At 38.6% G+C, this 21,834-nt stretch overlaps 1 protein-coding gene across 4 annotated transcripts in view; it reads left to right on the top strand.

The window, feature by feature from the left end:
• CRIM1 (cysteine rich transmembrane BMP regulator 1) overlaps positions 1-21,834 on the top strand; it is a 188,463-nt gene that overhangs the window by 121,275 nt on the left and 45,354 nt on the right. For all 4 annotated transcript variants that reach the window (XM_045549370.1, XM_045549372.1, XM_045549373.1 and 1 more), the window contains 2 exons: positions 294-491; positions 19,254-19,382. In XM_045549370.1, the coding sequence (XP_045405326.1) occupies positions 294-491; positions 19,254-19,382 (327 nt within the window). The remainder of the gene's footprint in view (positions 1-293; positions 492-19,253; positions 19,383-21,834) is intronic.

Raw genomic sequence — 21,834 nt, forward strand, 5'->3', positions numbered from 1 at the left:
TCTATCCATAAAGCTTTCCAACTTTATGGAGTGATAACACCTGCCCATTGGTTTTGAGGCCACAGATCCTCTTCCCTGACTGCTGTGTCAGGATGAGTAGATGCACATTTGGTATGACAGCTGCTTTTGCTCGTACCCCCAGAGACACCTCATGCAACCCTGAGCTGCTCTTGATCACAGTTGGAACAGAACTGCTGATGACTAAAACCTGGGGGGAAAAATGTCTCTAGGTCCAGGCAGAGATAAGATTCAGAATATGCTCAGTCTTACTGTGAACTCATGTTTTAATTTAGATCCAGTGTATCCTTTTAATAACCCCGCGGGCTGCTATGCCAATGGCCAGATTCGCGCCCATGGAGACCGGTGGCGGGAAGATGACTGTACGTTCTGCCAGTGCATCAACGGAGAACCCCATTGCGTGGCAACAGCCTGTGGACAGAGCTGCATGCACCCCGTGAAAGTGCCTGGGGAGTGCTGCCCCGTGTGCGAAGGTAAACCTCATAGATCCCAGTGAGTCCCTGGCGACTGTCTCATGTTGGAAATGCTTCTACCAGTATGTTCCTGTTTGTTTTTTATTTCCTCAGGCATAATGTCTGCTTCATGCTGTTACCAGTTGCAGACGAATTTATTATACAACCCAAACTAATCATTTGGGGGAAATGTTGCACATTGAAAATGAGAATAGCGTGGTCTTTATTTTGCCATTGCAAATATGCTTATCTCAATGTGATATAAGAATACATACATTTTAATTCAGTTCACTTCAAGCCTAATTAACATCCAGAGGTCAAAGCAATGAAATAAAGTTGGAAATAAGACGCATGACTCAAGCATAGCATGTTCAACTTGTGGTGCTTCCATAAGCACATGGGTCCTGGCAACTAGAAGGAAAACTGAAACCATCAAAGGTGATTTGCACTGCCTGGTGCCTGCTCTCGAGCATTCTTTCTGCTTCTGACATCACAATGGTTGTGGCTTTGCAATTCCTCTAATATTTTTACTTATGTCTTGGTTGCCTGTGTTTGCTACTTCTCTTCCTGTATAATGGAGGGAAGCCTGGTACGGGAACAGGTTTTCTGTCCCAACTCTTATTCTAGTTCATTTCCTCCACCCTGGGAAGATTCTTTGTGCACTTAACTCATGTCAGTCCTAACCTTCTGTCCATGTCCATTAGTACAGACAGGAGATTGAATATTTATACTGACATTTCCAATAAGGAGTATCCATCATTAAGAAGCACATTTGCATAGTAAAATGAACTAACATGGGTCAAAAATTATTCCATGTTGAAGATGGATCCTTCTAGAATTTTTTAAAACAGACATTAAAAAACTGGTCTTTTCAGAAAGTAAGTTCAGCAGCCTAAGTCTTTTAAGTATCAAAAAGTCTTTTGCTTCCACCTAAATATTTATAAACTCAGACTTCAGAGTTTGCCTGACTAGGTTTTATTAACCTCTGAGGGGTTACACTTATTAAAAACCTTAAAAATCATATAAAAATTTAAGCTGAAGGACTCTAGTTCTATTGACATCATCAGTTTCCCCACCATTGCTCTACTCAGAGTGCAGCTGCCACACTCCAAAACTTTATAGCTTCCAGATGACCGGTTTTGTGGAGTCTCCCAGCCCCTCATACACACACGCCTCCCATCCCCTAAAGGCAGCGTTTCGGTGCTGAAACACAAGGAGCATGTGGAAATGTGTGTAGTGGTTGCACAGTCGGCCTTAAAGAAAGGGTGTCTTGCTGAAGCAGATAAAGGTGAGAATATCTGTCCCTACAATTAGGGACAATCTGTTGTCAACCTGAAATATTCAAGTATTAATACAAATGTGTGGGACATACTGCAAGAAAAATTAAAAGCACAAATACATAATCCAGTAAACACCTTTTAACCTCATGGGTTTTGCACCATAAATTGAAAATACGACTTCAGAAACATTAAAAAAATAGGGCCTTTCCTGCAAAAGTAAATGAAAGGAAGGCAAATCCCTTTACACTCACTTTTGCATTCATTAGCATGTCCATCATGGTGAGCAGAGAAAGGAAGCAGATGAATAGGTACATATATATATATGTGTATATATATATATATATATATATGTGAAACTGATTTATTCTCGTCTCATGTAGATGTTTGGATAGGGAGTGAATCTTAGTTTGGTCGCTTAGAATTTGGTCTCTGCAACATCTGTGTAGAGTTGTAATCTAATCTTCCTCTGTTTGAGAAGAGAGTTACAGTTTTAGTAAGCCATTAATTTCAAAAAATTAATTAAGAACCTCCTGGAGTTCACATATAGCATTGCACACAAAGATAAATAAGAGGCAGCTTTAACTTCAAAGAACCTGTTTAGGCCGAGTTTTAAATTAAACCAGGAGAAAAGGAATTCCCTACTGAGGTGCTGTGGGACACATGCTTAACATTTACCCTCACGACAACGCTGTGCAGGCGGCCTTAGGATCCCCTTCTGGAGGTGAAGAAGTTAAGCTTTAGGGAGATTTAGGTAATTGCCCCTCACATCTGTCAGATTCAGCCACGTCTTGCTTGCTCCCTGCTCTGCTCTCAGCTGGCTCATGCCCCTGTGTCTAGCACCCTTTCTCATCTCTGCTCATCCCTGCCTTGGGTTCTGTGTTGGGGAGAGACCAGAGTAGGGTGGCAGGGGAGGAAATCATTTGCAACCTGAAAACTGCTCCAGGTGTTTCGGATGTGATTGCTAGCCTACCCTCTTCGTCCAATCTGAGGACCTCACAGGAAAGATGCCTTTTGAGACTCATCCCTGAGCTCGTTTGTTGAACCTTGTGTCTGGGCAGCCCTCTCCGAGACCTCAGTGGAATTCAGCATCTCTGTCGTTGCAGATGTACAATTCTGCTGGCCTCCTTTCCTCTCTATTTCATGATCCAGCACGTGTCTGTCTTCATTGAACCTTTCAGAAGATTCTGTTTTCTAGTTCTCAGAGAGCTAATTTGTGTTTCTTATTTTTGTTTCTAACTTAGTTGAGTAGTGAGTGTCACAGAAGATTGTATTTGCTCTCCAGTAATGCTCTCATTTTAAGATGTAACAGGAAGACAGAAAGTCTTTTAATATGGGATCAAAAAACAGTTCATAGCTTAAGATAATGATACTAAAATGTTCTTTGTTATTAAAATAATAAACTTACAAAATATACAAGGTGAATGGATCTTGTTGCTTAGTGTGTAGGGCCCAAGAAAGTCTTTGGAATCATTTGAAAGTATTTTTCTTAGCAGTCATTCAGTAGCATGCTTTAATGTAATTTCAATGATTTCAGAATAGCAAAAGGATTATATGAAAGAAGAAAAAAAGCAAGGTGTTAATGTGCAATAACTAAGCAGTCAGCCAGAATTATTTAGAGAAAAACAGAAACACTGGTATTTATGCAGTTTATACACACAATAAATTCCTCTGTGCACAATTGCATAACCAGTGTTGGCCCTTTCCCTGTTAGCTGTAGTCTCCAGGTACATAGTCAGAGTCTGAAATTAAATGAAAGGACCCCACACAAGGATTGTGGTTTTAGAGTCTTTCTAAATAAATCACTGCATAACCAAATAAGGTGTGTTAGGATCTACAGGGAGGAAGAACCTTGTTGTGGCTGTTGTTATTGAAGATACATACCTTCCAAGTGACAGCATGACGTGCTTGGTTACTCCCTGAGGACTGGGGACGTGAACCTAGAAGCCCTTTAAGACTGGGCTGTTGCTTGACAGCTAACTTGATGCACAAGTACCTAAGTGCCTGTTAAATTGGCACTTAAGTACTCTCATGATGATGTCTTAGCCAGTTATTGTCAACACCCAATTCAGGTATACAGATAAGCCATTCCGGTCTGTGAGTCTGTAACTGATAAATACATGTGCATACTCTGCCTTGCCGGCTTTCTCTACATCTCTTCTTCATCAGTCTCTTTATTTTCTGACCCTTGCAAAGAGGTATGGTGGAAATGCATGGAATAACATATGAAGTTTGCAATGTAAGCGTACACATAGAAGATGTGGCCTTATCTCCTTAAAACTGAAAACAAAAAAGGAAGAGGGCAGCAGAATGAGGTCTTTATCCACATCTGGCACCATTTACACCACCTTATTTGTAACCCTTAATGACAGTGGCTGACATTTCTTACATTCTATGTGCCAGGCCTGAATACTTTAAGAGCATCAGCTTTTTTGATCCTCACAACATCCCTCCGGTGTGGGTACTGTCATCCCACTTTACCATTGCAGAGGTCATATAAGTTGAGAGGTCATATAACTGGCCCAAGATCACTGAGCTTGTAAGTGGCAGTGTGGGCACAGTGTGTCCCCAGAGCTCAGACTCTGGACTGCACGGATGCTGCCTCTGAGATAAACAGTGCACTGTGTCCCTGAAAGAGGCTATGTCCCCACGAAGAAGGGATTTACCATATTCTTTTGAATCCCTAAAACGGCATCTGGCATGTAAGTAGATGGTCAGAGGTTTTTAATGAATAAAAATGAGTGAGTGAAGGAGGGAAAGAATAGAGCAGGAAGCCCCAGCCAGACCCTTCTTGCAGATCTCCTCCTTAGTTGAGTAAGACAGCAGACCCTGATACAGGGTTACCGTAACCAGAGCCTAAATAGCTGATGGCCATTTGGACCCTGATCCATCAATTGAAGAAAGAATAATGTTAGGATGCTTATAGTTGAAAACACATTTTGAGAACAGAAATAAGAGTGTTATGGAACTGTGTTTGGCTTGCAACCAGCCCATGTATCCTTGGGTGAGTTGGACCGATCAGCTGCAGATTGGTCACGTGCCCTTCTAATGACCATTCAGTTCTCGGTGCCATCCCAGTGGCAGCCACAGGGGGCCTGGCAAGCCTGGTGTGTGTTCTGTGCTTCTCTCCCAGTTCAGTCCCTGAAGTCTAGAATCACAGAGCTTCAGTGGGGCTTCCCCAGACCCTCCCAGGCCAATGCTCACTGTCACATTCAGTGTATTCTTATTAAGACACGCCTTGCATGTGCATAGCTGCCCCTGCATTGTTATTTCAGTTACTGATGCAGGCAAGAATTTTTTTACATCATAATTAAGTATTGAGAATAACGTGCTAATTTTTTTACCCAATAATATCAAGCATAAATGCTACCTGAGCTGATTCTTAATGTCAGAGGAACCCTAAGGACAGGGTACCATTGCCATTAAAAATCTGTTAGTTTCATAATTAAAGGTAAAATAAGGTGTTGGGGAGGGAAATTTTGGCTAGGAGATATATATGACATGCCTGTGATTACTCAACAAGAAAAATTCAAGAGATGTGGACAGGTGTGTGGCCAACTTAACTGTGATACCTGATGCGAGAGATAAGAACTTGAACATGACTTTGAAGTCTTGATGTCAGACCTGATCTACTGTCTCATCTCGGCCCATGGCTGAACCCTGCCCATGTGACCAGTGTGACCTTAGTGTTCTTCAGGCCTTGCTATGTGCAGAGTCTCCTGCAGAGAGGAGTTGATGATTTTGATGACCTTCGGGATTTTAGAGCCAACGCCGGAGTATCACTTTTCAAGAACTAGGAACAACTTAGGTAACATTTTAAAAGGTAGCATTGAAAATTATACTCAGGTTGCCAGTAAATCAATGTCATACTTATGGTTGGGCAAATGTGTAGTTTCCTTTCCACTATTTCTATTTCCCTGAAACCAAAGCAAAATCCATTTTCTATCTCAGACAAGATGTCCAAGAGTTATTTGTAGATTGTCAAAGCTGGGTGATGGGTATATGGGAGGTCCATTATATTATTCTACTTCAGTACTTTTAAAGTGTTTTCCATAATAAAAAGTTAAAACAGTTTTATTTGCAGAACTATTAATCAGTTACTGAGCTAAGTTTCAGGCAGGCCTAGTAATTCTGCTAATCTGGACTTAACTGTTAAGGTAGAGGAGTAAGAGATTCATCGTGCATGGATTCTTTCCAATTCTGGATCTAGGACAGAATGTGATGGAACCAAAAAATCAACTGTCTTCATTCCTGTGACCTGGCTTTCTTGGATCCCTTACTTGGGGAATCCTGGTCCTACTTGGGACAGTGCTGAAGACTGGCCATGAGGCATGTCTTGACCTATGTGGATTCCGTAAGCAACACCTCAGCATCAGCTCACCCAATATTGCATGCTGTGCTCCTCTAACGGGCTGGAGCTGTCAGATCTACTGCCTTCCCCATCATCAGTCCTAATTTTCTAGAAGCACTATGTTCTCTCCCTGAATGCCGAGGATACAGTTTGAATCCAGCTGCCCTTCAGATGAGATTTCCAGTGGGCTGCCAGAAAAGTCTGTACCAGGCACATATCTGGGTGGGAATGCTTTGAAACAAGAAAAAATGTTTCCAGCCCTGCCCATAATGCTTCCTCACTGAACAGTATCTCAAATGATTAAGCTACTGCTTTTGTGGCAAGGAGTCAAACATAGTTTGGCTGACCCCAGAAAGGCAGTGAAGTCAAAGATGCCACAGGGTCACATGTCATTAACATTCTGGTACATAACAGGGATCAAAACTCAGTTTATGGGTGGTATTACTTCAGTGCCATATACAATGCTATTATTAGTAAGCCAAGAATAATAAAATATTCGTAATATTTTAAAGACTGTTAGGCATGCTGTTTTATCCTTTAACTCTAAATGTCCTGGAAACTAGTTCCATAAATGGAAATTAAAGTATCAGTCTGGTTTTTGCTTATCCAAATAAGGTCATATGTTGGGTAACAAATGCATAGCAGATGACTATCTGTTAACCTAGTTCTTTAACCTAAGCATCAAAAATTTCTTAATGATGAATTTTATAGTATTTTGATTTTTCTCTGATCATTTAAAATGTCTTTAGATATTTAAAATAGCATTAGAATATAGATGAAATGGGTGTAAAAGACATTCCTATCTGACCTTAAAGTATCACTTACAAAATTTTATGATTTGTATAGCTATGCAGAAATATAGTATGTGCATTCCCTATGAGTGGTTTTTTTTTAACTTATTAGATCTACCACTTACATTAATAGTTAAACAGGTGTGAAAAATAAATGTTGTCGAAGTAGTTCAGTCAAGAAGAAATGGTTGTTCTTGCTTTTAGCTAGAGGTTCTGCTGCTAATTCTCCAAGTCTAATATGTCTTTGCTTGTGTCAGTAATGCCTTGTACTTTGTACTTGATTTGGGGTAAGACTGACCAAAGGTTTACTAATAAAAATGAAGGGTGGCCTTACACTCTTAATTTCCTAGATGATCAACCTGATCAATGCCTTAAGTATTCAGAATTGTTCCAAGCTGGTTCTGAAATACATGATTAGAAAATCCTCTGCATCTGAGTTTATGGAGTTCAGCAGTCCCAGCTGTTAGGTATGTCCCTATTGAAGTGGCATTCGAGGGGGTAAGTTACTCTTCATTTCCCCTGCTGTCTGCTGCCCATACCTAAAAGGGCATTATTGCTGAGAATCTCATAGTTTTCCTACTACAATAATAACTGCATCTAATAGATCAGACTTGAGCCTGCTAATTTTCATCTAATCAACAGAGGCAGGAAAACATAGTCTGGAATGCTAACTATGTGAATGAAAAATATTTAGTCATTCTTGAAATGATAGGAATGTTTTTCCAACAAGCTTAAATAAACACAATCTCTTTTGAGACTGTGTTAAACTTTTTTTGGATAAGAGACAACTCTTAGGCAACCGAACAGAAGTTAATGAAGGTTATTAAGAGACATGCCCTTCAGAGAAGGCTTACAGACTTTAAAAAGAAAGATTCCATCTTCTTTATGGTACAACCACTGATAAGTAGCAGAATTGGTTTCCTTTTAGCTTTTGTCAACCCAATAGAATTTAACATTTTAACTAGTAATCACACTGTCCGACTTTCAAGAGATGGTCTTTCTTACCTACATATGGCTACATTAGGCCATCTTATTTTAAAGTCCTCATCTTCATTTCCTTCTACCATGTGCCTCAGTTCTAAGGAATGGATTGCTCTCAACACTCCTGTATATAAAGCACCTGATTGTATTTTTCATACGAAGCATGTTTGTTTATTCCCACCAATACAAGGTCCAGCTAGATAATGAAATCATTTTTAAAAAACATACCAAGACTTACATAGTCAAGTGCAGTGTTTTTCCTTTCAAAATAGTTATATGGGAAAGCTGTTTGTGTATTTCAGGAATACAATCATTCAGAATATTTTCAGTACTTCTTTTGAAACTGATTTGAGAGCTTGCAGCACATACTATTGAATATCCTTAGTTTTGTAAACCCCTGACTTTGAAGGTTTATCAGACTGTAGGAAATAGCCAAAGTCATTCACATCTAAGTCTGGTTAAAAAAAAAAAAAAGGTACATGATCTAGCTGGATAAAACTGTTCAGAGGAAGCAAAAAGTGACAGTAAAATAAAGGCACTTTGTCTTCTATGACATAGTAATTTGCTTTGAAAGCAACTATGAAGAGAAGTTTCAAATAGAATTTTAACATGAACAGCATTTCAGCATAAGAATATAGCCTCCCAAAGTGAGTACTTTTATCAATAACACTTACTTGTAAGTATAACTTCTGGTGTGTTTTTAAAAAAAAAAATTAATTCACCTACTGCATAGTATTTTTATGATTTCTAGGGACTAGAGGCATATATTAAAGTGGTCATATATTACAACATTTTTGTGAAATTGCAGGTGCTCCATGCAAACATATTTCCAAATAAATTATACTAAAATAATTTGCATATAGAAATAACTCTTTGAAAATAGGTGATCCCTGTGTAATTTATTTTTAATATTTCAGTTTTCTAGTTCTACTTCTGATTATACCATTTTTAACTGTTTCATGGTATAGTCTTAAGTATATCTTATAAGAACAAAATGATTTCACATTTAGTACATGAGGATTAGCATTGAAGATAGTGAACAAATCCAGTGAATCAATGTTAAAGACCCCATAAGAACTATTTTCTGTGCTGTATCTGATTACTGAAGATAAAATGTCACACAAATGTATAAAATATCTGCTGAAATATTATTATAAAATACTAGGACAGACTAAAGGATTAGAAATGTCCATTAAAGAACATCTCTTGCATATTTTGCAGTAACATAGTGAAACACAACTAAGATTCCTCTAGAAAATTCTGAGGCCAAACACTTGGTCCTGTGGACCCTGAGAGGCATGTAGCATTCACATTGGCTGCTGGAGCCAGTGGAGGGTTGGGCTTATAAGCCACCTCCTCAACCAGACCTCACAGCCTGCAGTCTGTGTGCTGACCTCTCTGGCTACAGCTTGTTCTTTTTTACTTAAAATTTGCCTAGGCCCCCATTTCCTTACTATAAAAAAGTCTGCATTCATGATATAATTTGAGGCTGCTTTGGCTCTATTTTAGAATCACAGGAGGTATACTTATATGCTCGTTTCTGTAGTCAGTGCCTACCAGTTGCCTGTGCTTGTGCCTTGCACTGTGGTCGAGGCTGCCTTAGTTTGACTATCAGTAGGAAGGCAGGAAACCGTGTTCTTCTTCACCTTCATTGGACAGCTACTGCCCTGCATATCAGCTCACTTTTAAAACAATCCAGGAAGTTTGTCTTTGTTAGAGAAGCTAAAATATGTTCAGAGATAATAAGCTGTCAGTTTGGGATAGTCTCATAACTTGGGTACTGAGAAGGATCAACAAGCTCAGATCTTTTCAAAACCATAAATCTCTCATCCTTTTTGGGAATCAAGTTTTCAAAAGATTGCATGGAGATTTTATGCCAGATGAATTGCATAGGGAGTGCTCCACAGTCCTGTAACAGAGATATTGAGAACATTATTGCTTGCATGAAATACCCCCAATATTGTTGCTATGAAAGTACTGGTTGAACTTCCTCTTCTTGTTAACATAAGTTTGAGATCACTGACTGACTAAGACTAAGATTTCCTGATCAAAGATGGTTTTTAGAGATGGGTCTTCTGTATTATATCAAAGTCATACGTATAAATGATACTGTGATGAGTTTGCCCTTGTCCCTAAAGATCCAGCAAAGCCCCCATCATGAGAGAGGAAGAACAGGGACAGCCAGGCACACAGAATCATTGTTTCAACTCAGGTTGGATAAGCTGATTACTAAAAGATTTCTGTTCTCTTGGAGACACCATAGAGATAGTCAAAATGTGCAACAATGATGTCAGACTGCTACTCAGCAAATGTGAAAGGCGCCACTGGCTGGTCACTAACATGCTCCAAAGCTTACCAGACCATATGAAAAGGCAGCTCAAACCACCCACATCTCAGATGCTTTTCATGTTATCAGTGGAGATGGAAAACGATGCTTAAGTTACAATGGACAGGGTTCAGAGTGCCGAACCAACTGTCATACCATTTACCAGCTGAGCTTTTGAGGCCTGTGAAAAGGCTCAATCTGAGACCCTCTGAGCAGGCAGGAGCATCATTACGTCAATAGTTATCGTAACAAGTAGTATTCATGTAACCCCTAGAGTTCATAGAATAGTCTCTCTTTCTCCCTTTTACAGTCTTATTTGAATCTTATAGGAATGTTGTGAGGTAGAAATAATGAGTATTCCCGTTTTCTAGAAGCCTGGAGAGATCCATCATCACATGTTAGATAATGAGAGAGCAGGGACTCGAGCTCAGTTTTCTGGCTCCAAATCCCTGACCTTGGCCCTGCTTCCCTGTAGACCCCCCATCGTGAGGAGAGAGAAGATGCGGGGAAATCAGACAGTGAATATGAAAGTGCTTGGTCATCGTGGCTTAGATTCAAAAGCCATTCTTGCTCCTGGCTCCATCCTCGTTGTTGAGACCCAGTTACTGTTATTCTGACTTCAGTGGCCTCGCCTTTGATCCTGGCGTCTTTCCCTGAGTGAGCCTCTGCCTAGAATTTTGACCTTGTTGTTTGACCTCTGGGAAAGCTGTTTCCTGCTCCCATTTGTTCATTCCTGCTTCCCCCCACCTAGGGACACAGCTCAGTCCAAGAGCCCTGACCTGCTCTCCCTGTTTTCTCAGGCTTGACTTCTGCCCAGCCTCGGTCACGTCCAGCCAAACTCCAGGCCCTGGTCCCAGACCATTGGCACTGAAGTCCCCACTGAGTAAAGTAAATGGGCTGCTCAGCCTCCCTCAGTCTGTTAGGCACTGGGATACCATCACCAGCACTTGTGCATTCCAGTCTGGCCTCTTCCTCGTCTCCCTCTGAGCCTTGCCAGTCTTTGATTAATCAGGCGGCAAATTTGCTGAGCAGTCAGCAAAAGTACCCATACTTCATCCAGTAGAAGATGAGTTCCTGAGTTGAATGAGTGCCCAGCTATTTTCAGCACTATTATAATAACACTTTTTCATTTGGCATCATCAAGGAATGGGATAGTTCCAAAAGTGAATTCTCCAGATAATTGGGATTTGGGATGTCAGATTTTATGTTAAGGAATTTGATGGGAGGCCTCCTGTGATGCTTTGTGTACTTTTGTGCCTTCTTAAGCTGAAAATGTAGATCAGATTTTCACCCATTTCAGAATACTAAGTGTCATCCTTGAGTATCTCATTTGGGACTGCTTGGATTTTGGAGATTTTCACTCAGTTTTCACTATTATAGGTCTGTCAAGCTTACAGCAGCCTTCAGATTTGGCTTGCTGCTTCAGTGCTACTCATTAATTCAGTGCCTACTGTATGCAACGGATGGCCGCAGTGACTGCCGAGTCCTCTAAAAGTTAGGAAATTAGAGATTCAGCCAAAAGTTAGGAAATTAGAGCTTCAGGGACAACATGTCCTGACTTTAGGTGCTTAGATGTCCTTTTTCCTCCTTGTTCATTCATTGAGCAATATTATACGTCAAATACTATGCTAGGTACTGAGGTTAACAGTGAATGAAGTACTGTCCCTAACATGGTGGGCCCTTCCTCCCTGGTTCTCAGTTATTTCCCAGAAAGTTGGGTTGAGATTACTAGAACTCTGATCATTTGACCCACCCCCCAAATTGAACATAACTGTTAAAATGGATATACACACGAACATACATATGAGTATGGCGCATTTTTTTCCAGTTAAAGGCTACCAAGATGTAGTCCCTATGAAAATTAGCAATAAGAAGAAGAATAATAAAATATAAGACGAGTGTAAATGGTCTAGATTATTCTTGGAATCCAGTGATAATTTTGTGAGCTGTCTCAAGCTGAATTCTTGGAAAAAGATACTCTATATAAAATTTTTTTTAATTTTTCTTTTGTGGCCTTTTAATAATAATCTCACAATCATACTACCATCTTTTCCTATTAAATATGAGATTGGTAAAAGAAGAAAAATATATCCAACAGCCAAGATTCCTTAGAAAAAGCATACAAAGTTAATAAATAGGTCTAAAGTAAATATATGGTTGCTTCTCTGTCTGATCACAAAATAATACAAATCTTGGGAACATTTTCACACCATTCATTCTAAAATAAGAAACTGCTCTGAGATAAGTACTTCAGAAATTACAAGGATGTAGGTGTTGTTATGAGAAATATATACAAAGGAAAAAAGGATAACTAAATGTGTAGTGGCTGAAAGAATTTGAAAACTCCAACTGTAGGAGATTTTTTTCCATGACTTAATGAGACTTTCTTAAGTACACATTCATACCCAATGGAAATTCCCACTTCCAGATTAGGGAATTTTTGTATCCTTGGTGGTTTTTTGTTTTGCTTCGTTTTGTTTTGTTTTTTTCCTTATTGTCTACATTAATAGAGTTTTCCCTCTAACTTCATTTGGGAAAAATTTCATCTTCACTGTACTTCTCTTCCCAGGCTGCAATTATGTTGACAGTTTGGTGATTTATTTGAATGGTGTTCTGACTAGTTATGGGTCACATTTGAAAAGCAACTATGGTAAGAGAATGACATATGAAGATAGAGTAAAACAGATAAGCTATCTCCTTTGGTTCTGTCTTGGCCAGCCTTATCTCCAGTTTTATGGCCCTGGACAGGCTACCATGAACTGGTGGGGCTGTAGGAAACCTGGTATATTTAGCCATTGAGCTGCCATATAAAGTGAGTGAAGCTTTAGAATTTTCCCACTCCTTGGTTATTCACATGGCTTAACCAAGTCCAGCCCAGAAAAAAAACTAAGAAAGAGTGCCTGAATTAAGTTTGAAAAGAGAACGTAATTATTCATTTTTGCCTCTCGCAATCAAATAAGCAGGCTTGGGAATTTATAGAGAAAAGCTATGTAAAATATGCAAAGCATTATTAAAGCCCCAAAGAGGAAGTAATAAGAGAAATATGAGAGATGAGAATTAGTAGCTTCATTTATTTTATTACTTCTACTTGAAATTTTTTTAACTTACAAAAGAAATGTAAGAATGTATCTGCCTTTAAAAAGTACTTTTTTAGAAATTTTCCTATACTGAGCCTTTTCCAGAAAGACTTTTCTTAGTGTGGGGGCGGGGGCTGTGAATATGGATGCGTAGGGTGCTGGCAGACAGCTGCTGTCCACAGCCAGGCCCTCCAGACCCGCCACTGTGTCAGAGCACGACACGGTGCAGCAGGACTCCTAAGTGGCAGTCGCAGTCTGGAACCAGAGTTTATTACCACCGCCCCGCCCCCCCCCCCCCCCCGACAGAGGCTGTGCTCCCCAAGAGGAATGGTTCTGTACGCCTTCCACAGTTGTGCCTTTCCAGAATCGCCCACCCATACTCAAGAGCCACCAGTTGGCTGTCAGCCCTCCCGTGGTTGCTAATCAGAAAGAGTGTTTCACACATTTCTCAATGGAGATAATTAGTGTTATTTATGAGCGATAACCAGCTCATAGTAATCAAGGTAATAAGAACCTTGTGTGGATTAATTCAAAACCAGAAGTTCAGTGGAGTAAGGTATATTGGACACCAAGTTAAAAGCATCTATTAACATTTTCATTTAAGCTACATACACTTGAAATATAAAACCCAGTGATTACATCATTTCAGAAGCAAACAAACATAATTGTTACACATTTTAAAATAACTGAGGGTCAGAACATATTCTTTGCTCATTGTTCTCCTAGGGTCACTGGACTATATAATATGATGATAAGACTGATTAAAAAAGAAATCTTTAAATCAACTTCTTAAGAGGTTGGGTTTGGGTTTCAACTTCTTACTTCCCTTGCTGCTTTTTGGAGAATTTTTCACAAAATAAAATAACAAAAAGCAAGAAAGTAAAGAGCTTAGGTTTGTTTAACACATTTATAATACCTAAATAATCAAGTATATGTTATTTTTTATGGTCTACTAGCATGGCGTTGGAGTTAGAATCATGATTTTCATTTTAACTTTATATTCTTGACCAAATTAGCATCACAGTGCCTTAATTTCCCCACTGAGTAGATAAAATTGCTCATAGAAAATACTTGAAGATCAATATAAAATACTGGTGTTGTAGCTTCAGAAATTTAGTGTTTGAGGCTCTCTGATTTTTAAAAAATATTAACATCTTTCTTGAAATATTTTAATTGATAAGGCATTTGTTGGGCTTCCTAGAATATGAAAGAAATATCCCTAAATTTTAAATACACATAAGATAAAGAACCAATATGTGTTTTATTTATGTTATTTCATTGTTACAAGAGATTTTCTTCCAGAATGTTTTCTCTAGACTTGGGATAAGAATTGGTGGCTTAATATCTGCACTCCTGACACAGTCCCAAGGGTTTCTGTAAAAATAGCTCTTCTGAACAGTGTAAGATCCTTGGAGAGTCTCTAAAAATCCTTCAAGAAGACAACAGGTTGAGAACAGTAATTCCCACTCAGATGTAGAGTAGGAAACAGCAAACTGGATGTAGACATAACAAATACCCATTTTTGTTCTTTATTGCTTCTAGGCTCAGAAACTATTTCTAGAATTCTTCTCCACAAAGAAGCTGTTCCAGGGTTCCCTTTAGAAATAGTTGTAGCCAAAGACAATGAATTCCTGCTGTTTCAAGCCTTCTTCCTTTGGAGGACATTAAGGTATTTCTTTGATTCCTCAGCTGATTCAATACAAGATGAGATGGAATTTCAGGGTGATCCTGTAAGCAGTACTTCATTGAATTTCCCCTCACCAAAACCCCACCTTTATGCAAGTATTTCCTCATTCTCCTAAATGAAGAGATCCAAGACTATTTCTCTCCTTTGAAAGAGGCCTGCTGACACATCTCTACCCAGCCAGTGTAAAGGGAGACAATTGTCTTTGCTCCAAGCAACAGGTATCATGTACAGTGATGCATCAGAGCCTCCAGAAGTCTTAGCAGGACCTGTGTTCACCAAATTCCCCAAGGGCAGGGGCTCACCATCATCCTTCTGGAAAGGCATGTCCTCTCTGGCATATAAGATTTCAGTGTCATACCCAGTGTAATATAGGAGCACACAAATGTAGGATTGAAGTGAGAATCTTCTGGTCTTCAGGCCAAGACCCGTCAGATATTTTCTACATTCCAAGTAGTCAAAGCACTCTTAGATAGATTAAAGTATGGGATAGTAACAATTCCTGATGAACAAATTTCAGGATTCTCTAACTTTTTAGACGAGCAGAATGCTCATTTCACATATTTCATTAACACTTCCTCAAGTTTCTTTATTTGGCTGAGAAACAATCATACTGTGATACCATGATTCTAGATTCTTTAAAATCACCTCTTCTCCCACCAAGAACTTCCTGGACAAAAACTATGTTAAAAAATCTAACCAGCTCTTGGCCATTATTATTTAAGGACTATAAATGTAATATTGATTTAAAATGCTTTAATTCAGGATAGTGTCAAACGTGTCTGTCTTTGGAGTTATTTAGAATAAGAAATTGAATTTCAGTTGTCTCATGATACTTTTTTTCCAAAAAATTGCCCTGACAGTAATAGGACCAGTTCTGAGATACGTATTAATACCTTGGACTGAAAGCAAACTCTCAGATATGTTTAAAGATAATATCAGATTTTTTTTGCTAGATCATATATAGATCATTTATATATTTATAGAGCATATTCTTGTTGTAATATTGTTCTCACAGGAATCTAACTACTTTAGATATGGCCTCACATGGTAGGAAACCAAGCACTAAAATGTTGGGAGAATGATGAAAGGCAACAGAATGTAATGTATGACTGTAAATAAAATGTTAGGAGACAACCAGTTGCCTGCAAATGTGTCTATTACAAATCAACAGTTACTCCAATGACATAGGATAACAGCAGTAAAGATTTAAGAAACATGCATCACCACCCCCAAAAGGCTTTTAAAATTTGTTCCAGTTTGTATCTAAGCAGGAAAATGATATGTATTTAAATGTAATGAAATGCCAAGTGTCAAAATGCCCTTTTAAAAAAAATTAGCCTTCTATCTGTATCTAATATATATCACAGTGAATATTATTATATTCAGCTTAATCTGTTGAAGGGAAATTGAATAGTTCCAGAGTAAATTGACAATTTTTAGGAATAAATGATTTTGTTCAGTATCTATGTTTCAATATTAATTATCGAGGGTGTCAAAATTTGAAATGTATATACTTCTCAATTTCTTCCATCTAATGTAGGACACGGATGAGAAAATATTAATTGTGGAGACGCAAAATAGTTTTTTGTTTCTTGCACATTACCACATTGGTCTGGATGACATCTGTAGGACTTGTTTTACCTAAAATATTTAACATGCGCACTGTAGGACCAGCACATACTGAACAGCCCTTTCATTTGTGCATTTTTTTCATTTGTTCAAGTAAAAAAGCTGTTACACTGAATGTTTTAGGAGACATATGGAACATATTTCCTCTCCTAGAGAAATACGTTCTAGGTGTACATCTGTGACTGTATACCTAGCTGACAAAGCCATTTGGACAAGATACGGGACTGCAGAAGTCAGTGTTGTAGTTGTGATCGTCAGACAACCCAGTCCATTTTTTTTTTTTCGTTTACTTTCTAGCCACACAACCCTAATCCCATACATTAATCTTAATAATACCAAAAAATAGCATATATATCACTATTGAGAAAAAATGTCATTTAGAGGTAGAAGATCATCTTTGTAAAAGTTGGACAATACATTCTCTTAACAAATCCCTGAAATTCACTGAAAGTAAAATTCCATACCACCCTATGATTATTATGCATTTTTCAGTGTCAGTTTAATCTACTTAAATGTATTTTTTTCCATGATATACTTTCTGAAAGCAAAAGCTTCTCATAAACTTCACGTCTTAAATGTCAGCAGAGAGTGCATGGTTTTGGTCTGTGTAGATACACTCAAGAAGTTTCTTTACCCATAAGTCCCCCACTAAAGCGGTGCATGTGGAGTTCAGAATCCATCCCTAATCCTTGGTCTTAATGCTCTAGAACATCGAATTCTCTCCTCACTACGATAACCTGTTGGTGGGGTTTACTGATGTCTGCTGCTCTCTTTGTCTTATATTTGTGGTTAGAATAATTTTGACAAAACATTGGCAGTCTTGTGACTGAAGACTGGAATAGAATCATTATTTTGGGTGACCAATAAGAGTAATGATAAAAGAAAAACTTAATAGGTTTGAAACTGAAGATGTTTACGGTAAATCTTAAGAGAATATAGGAAAGTGGCAATACCATATCTAATTCATCTTAAAACTTGCCTAAACTTTAACTACTTTTTGATGTTTATAGTTATCTGACAAAAAGAATACTTTAGTCATTGAAGGAAATTAGAAATTTTATAGCAGTGGAAAGTTTATATAAAAATTTCAGGAAGATGTTCTTCAAACTGCATGTTGTAATGAAAATAGAGAATGTGTGCTGTAGTCACTTCATGCGTATTTTAACTGGGAGAATGCTGATCAAAGCATCTCTTTAATAAGTTGTCATTGCCTGCTACCTGTAAAGAGTTGAGTCATTGTACCCTTTTAGCAGATGGATAAAAATTTAGAACTCTTGATCTGAGCAGTGACAGCTAAAACACTTATTTTGGTCTCTGTTCCATGGTAACAGGAGATGAAACTTGAGAAGACAGTGTGGACTAATGGATAGAGTGTTGGACAGGAGGTCAGGCACCTCTGTTCTGTTCTATTCCCAGCCTGCTACTGGGTTGCTATGTAAACTTAGATAAGCCAGTTCCCCCCTCTGCACTTCATATTTTCCATCTGTAAAAATGTAGGTAGAGACATTCTGTACTTAGTCTCCTTCCCAAAGATATTATGAGAAACAGCTTACTTGGAAGAAGTTCATAGTATCTTTTGGTTGAAAAGATGCTACAAAAATATGTCAGTGTCTCTATTCCCTTTGGCAACACTGTTCCCACAACTGTCATTATATAAACTCTGTCTCATTGGTGGGCTGTAAGACAGGTACCATCACAGCAGGCTTCACGTTTCCCAGAAGCTAAGAGTATGACTATGGAGTCAGGCTGCTTGGGTTTGCATCTTGGGTCCACCCCTTATGCTGTAACCATGGGCAAGTTAGCAAGCTAGATTTCCTTGTCTGTCAAATGGGCAAAATGACAGCACCCACCTCATTGGAGTGCGGGGAAACATTTATGCATGGCACTGTAAACATTCCCTAAACACATAATACACTGATCTGAGTGTGTGTAGTTACAGTGATTACCCAGAGCAATTCTTCATCACCGTGGCAGGGAAAGTAAAGTGTCACTCTGGTTCTGGATTCTTTTGTGCCTCCCTTCCCAGCCTGGCTGCCCGCTCTTCCTTCTGAATGCTTGCATCTCCCTCTACCACTCCCACAAGCCTCTGGGCCCTGAGGGTAAGCTCTCCTAGCCACTGTTATCTGTCATATCATCTCTCATAAGTAAGGGAGTGTCACATAAAAGATAAAAGAAATCCAGGTGTCTTAAACTGGTCTCAAAAACTGATTTATTAATTGCAAGAAGAAACGTGAGCAGATTTCAAGAGTATTGCAGAATGGGGAGTGAGATAATTGGCAGTTGGCAGCTGTGTCCTGATTATTGTAAGAAGTAAACTCCGAAAACATCAGGCAGAAATAGAACAGTTCGTTTAAATGGAGTTCGTTATAACCTCTCTCGTCTCCTTTCAGTAGTGGTGACCATCAGAGAAGAATTGTGTGAGGGTACCAAAACATGCGTACATGGCTCAAGCACAAAGTAGAGCATTCATGTTTTTAAAAATCTGAATAAAAATATTTCTGTTTCAGGGGTTTAAGGACATTACTAGAATATAAAAGTTTAGGATTTGATGAAAATTATTGATTAGATTTTCTTAACTTACTGCGGTGTGGGATTTCAAAGATTGACTAGCATCTGAGAGGTAATCATATGTTTCATTGATTCCTTTTTTTCCTTTATTATTAGAACCAACCTACATCACAATTGATCCACCTGCATGTGGGGAGTTATCAAACTGCACTCTGACGGAGAAGGACTGCATTTATGGTTTCAAACTTGGTCACAATGGTTGTCAAACTTGTCAGTGCAAAAACAGTGAGTAGACAGAAGACTTTCTTTTTCCCTAAGGCCTAATATGATGTTGTCAAAGCATATTATGTGATTGAATATCTTTTTCACTCCTGTTCAGACATTTCCCTTGACAACCTGAAAGAAAGGGGGAAAAAGTTACATTTACATAAACAAATACATAGTAGTTTGGGGGGAAAGAGCTGCTGCTTTATTGTGGTTTTCATCTTTGTTTCATTGTATTCAGATGCTCTTTACTATCCAGTTGCACCAGGAGTGCAACCCCGAGCAGCTCTGGAGTGCATCCTTCTGGCCACCCAGCACCCTCACCAGGGTCATCCTGTGACAAGGAGGTCACTCACACATACGGTGTCACATTCCGCGTATGGCAGCCATAATCCGTAGAATATGCTTCACTTTGTTGACCCCAGCTCTGCCTCCATGTAGATTCCAATCATATCTCCAGGCCATGACCTCTGAAACTAGATAGAGTATATTGCATTTCTTCCAGGAAAAAAAAAAAATACACCCTCCATATTTAAAACTATTTTGAATTCCCCTAATTCTTCTACCAGAATAAACATCCCCAGTCCCCTTGGCCGTTCATCAGGTGACGTGATTTCTACAATTTTCTTGGTCTTTTCCACCTTCTAACAAACATGATGTCATTGTCCTTACATAAAGTGTGGCCTCAAAACAAACAAAATGCTCCAGAATTTGGTCTGGTCTGTGCAGTGCTGTTATGTAGCCTAAGTTTCCATTTGCTTATTGAATTGCACATCACTGGCTAATACTGAGAGCGTAAGTAGCTGGAAATACTAGGTGCTTTTTTATGTCACCTGTTGTTAGGTGGTTCTCATCTGTTCTGTATTTGAACGTTTTTCTTTTAATTTATTTTTTATTGAGGCAAAATACACATGTATAATTTATCATCTTTATCATTTTTAAGTGTACAGTTTATGGTAATATGATTTTTTAATGATATAAATGCAGGGCCTAATTTAATAAGAAATTATCCTAATGGTTTTGAACCATTTTCTAACTACTTGGGATACTTTTGAATCTGGTAATGTGATCTTATACTTTATGCCTCCCAGCTTATATTAAATAAGCACAACGTACACGTCCTCATCTAAAGCATTGAATTAAATCAAACTACAGAACCAAGTACAGATTTGTAGTACGGAAGACCTTCCTGCAAAATGACATTGAACATAATCTTCCTTCCTTAAGTGAAGTTATTTAGCTAACAACACATCAGCTCCATCTCCACAAGGTCTATATCTTGTCTGAAATCAAAATACATTATATTATAGCACTCTTTTGCTGTATTTTAAAAATAAACTGAAATTAGTGGGGCCTATGCTAGCTCCTAGTTGTCAATGTTCTTTTTCCCTGTTGTAAAGCATATGTTTAACAATTCTTTATGAAGAATTTTCAGTTGTGAATGTCAATTTGTGTAGTTTTTTAGAATCTTTTGTCCCTTTTGCATTGACATTTGGCCTGTTTCCTGAAATCTCTTTCATTCTTTTTGATCTCTCCCAAACATAGACAGTGGCTCTATAATAAGCAGGTTTTCTGTGGGCCTCTGGACTCAGAGACTTGGTCTTCATATAGATAGATGCTCACTTTCTGATTTATCAGTTAATCTCAGGCTTTCCAGTCTTCATAACCTTAATAATTTATCACTTAATTTTGTAAAAATGTTTTAACAAAGAAGATACAAAATAGGAGTTAAGTAATTCTGTTTTCTCACTTACATTTACCCTCACGCTATCTGCACAGTGGAGCTAGTGCTGTTCAGTCATTAAATATGAAATGTCCGATTTCGAATCAAAAGTGGTGTTTATTATATCTCAAACAAGAAGCGGTACAGTCAATGAAAGTATGTACCTAAACCATCAACACAGTTTTGCCATCTTAATGGTAGCTTGTTTATGCCAGCAGCAAGGAAGCCTGGAGAGCAAGTGGCAATGAAATCACAAAAGGTGTTTTTCATAGCTTGTTAAGAATTAAATATTTTTCCTTGCAAAAAGCCGGGAAGAAGTGGTAGTCAGTTGGTGCAAGGTCTTGTGAATACAGTGGATGACAGAGAGTTTCCAAGTCCAGCCTCTGTAATTTGAGCAGCATTATTTGTGTAACATGTGGTTGAACATTGTTTTGTAAGACAATTGGCCTGTCTCTGTTGACCAATCTCGGCTGCTTAGTCGCAAGCATCCTTATGATGTTGTCCAGTTGGTTGCAGTAGACATCCTCTGTAATCAATTGCCCAGGTTTCGTGAAGCTGTAGTGGATAATACCAGCGCTGGACCACCAAACAGATACCATTAGCTTTTTTTGATGAATATTCGGTTTTGGACTGTGTTTCAGCATTTCATCTTTATCCAACCATTGCGCCGAATGCTCGCAGTTGTCAGAAAGAATCCATTTTTCATCACATGTAACAATATAGTATAGAAAAGGTTCACCTTTATGTTGT

The sequence above is a fragment of the Lemur catta genome, chromosome 4 (genome assembly GCF_020740605.2).
Source record: "Lemur catta isolate mLemCat1 chromosome 4, mLemCat1.pri, whole genome shotgun sequence".
NCBI lineage: Eukaryota > Metazoa > Chordata > Mammalia > Primates > Lemuridae > Lemur > Lemur catta.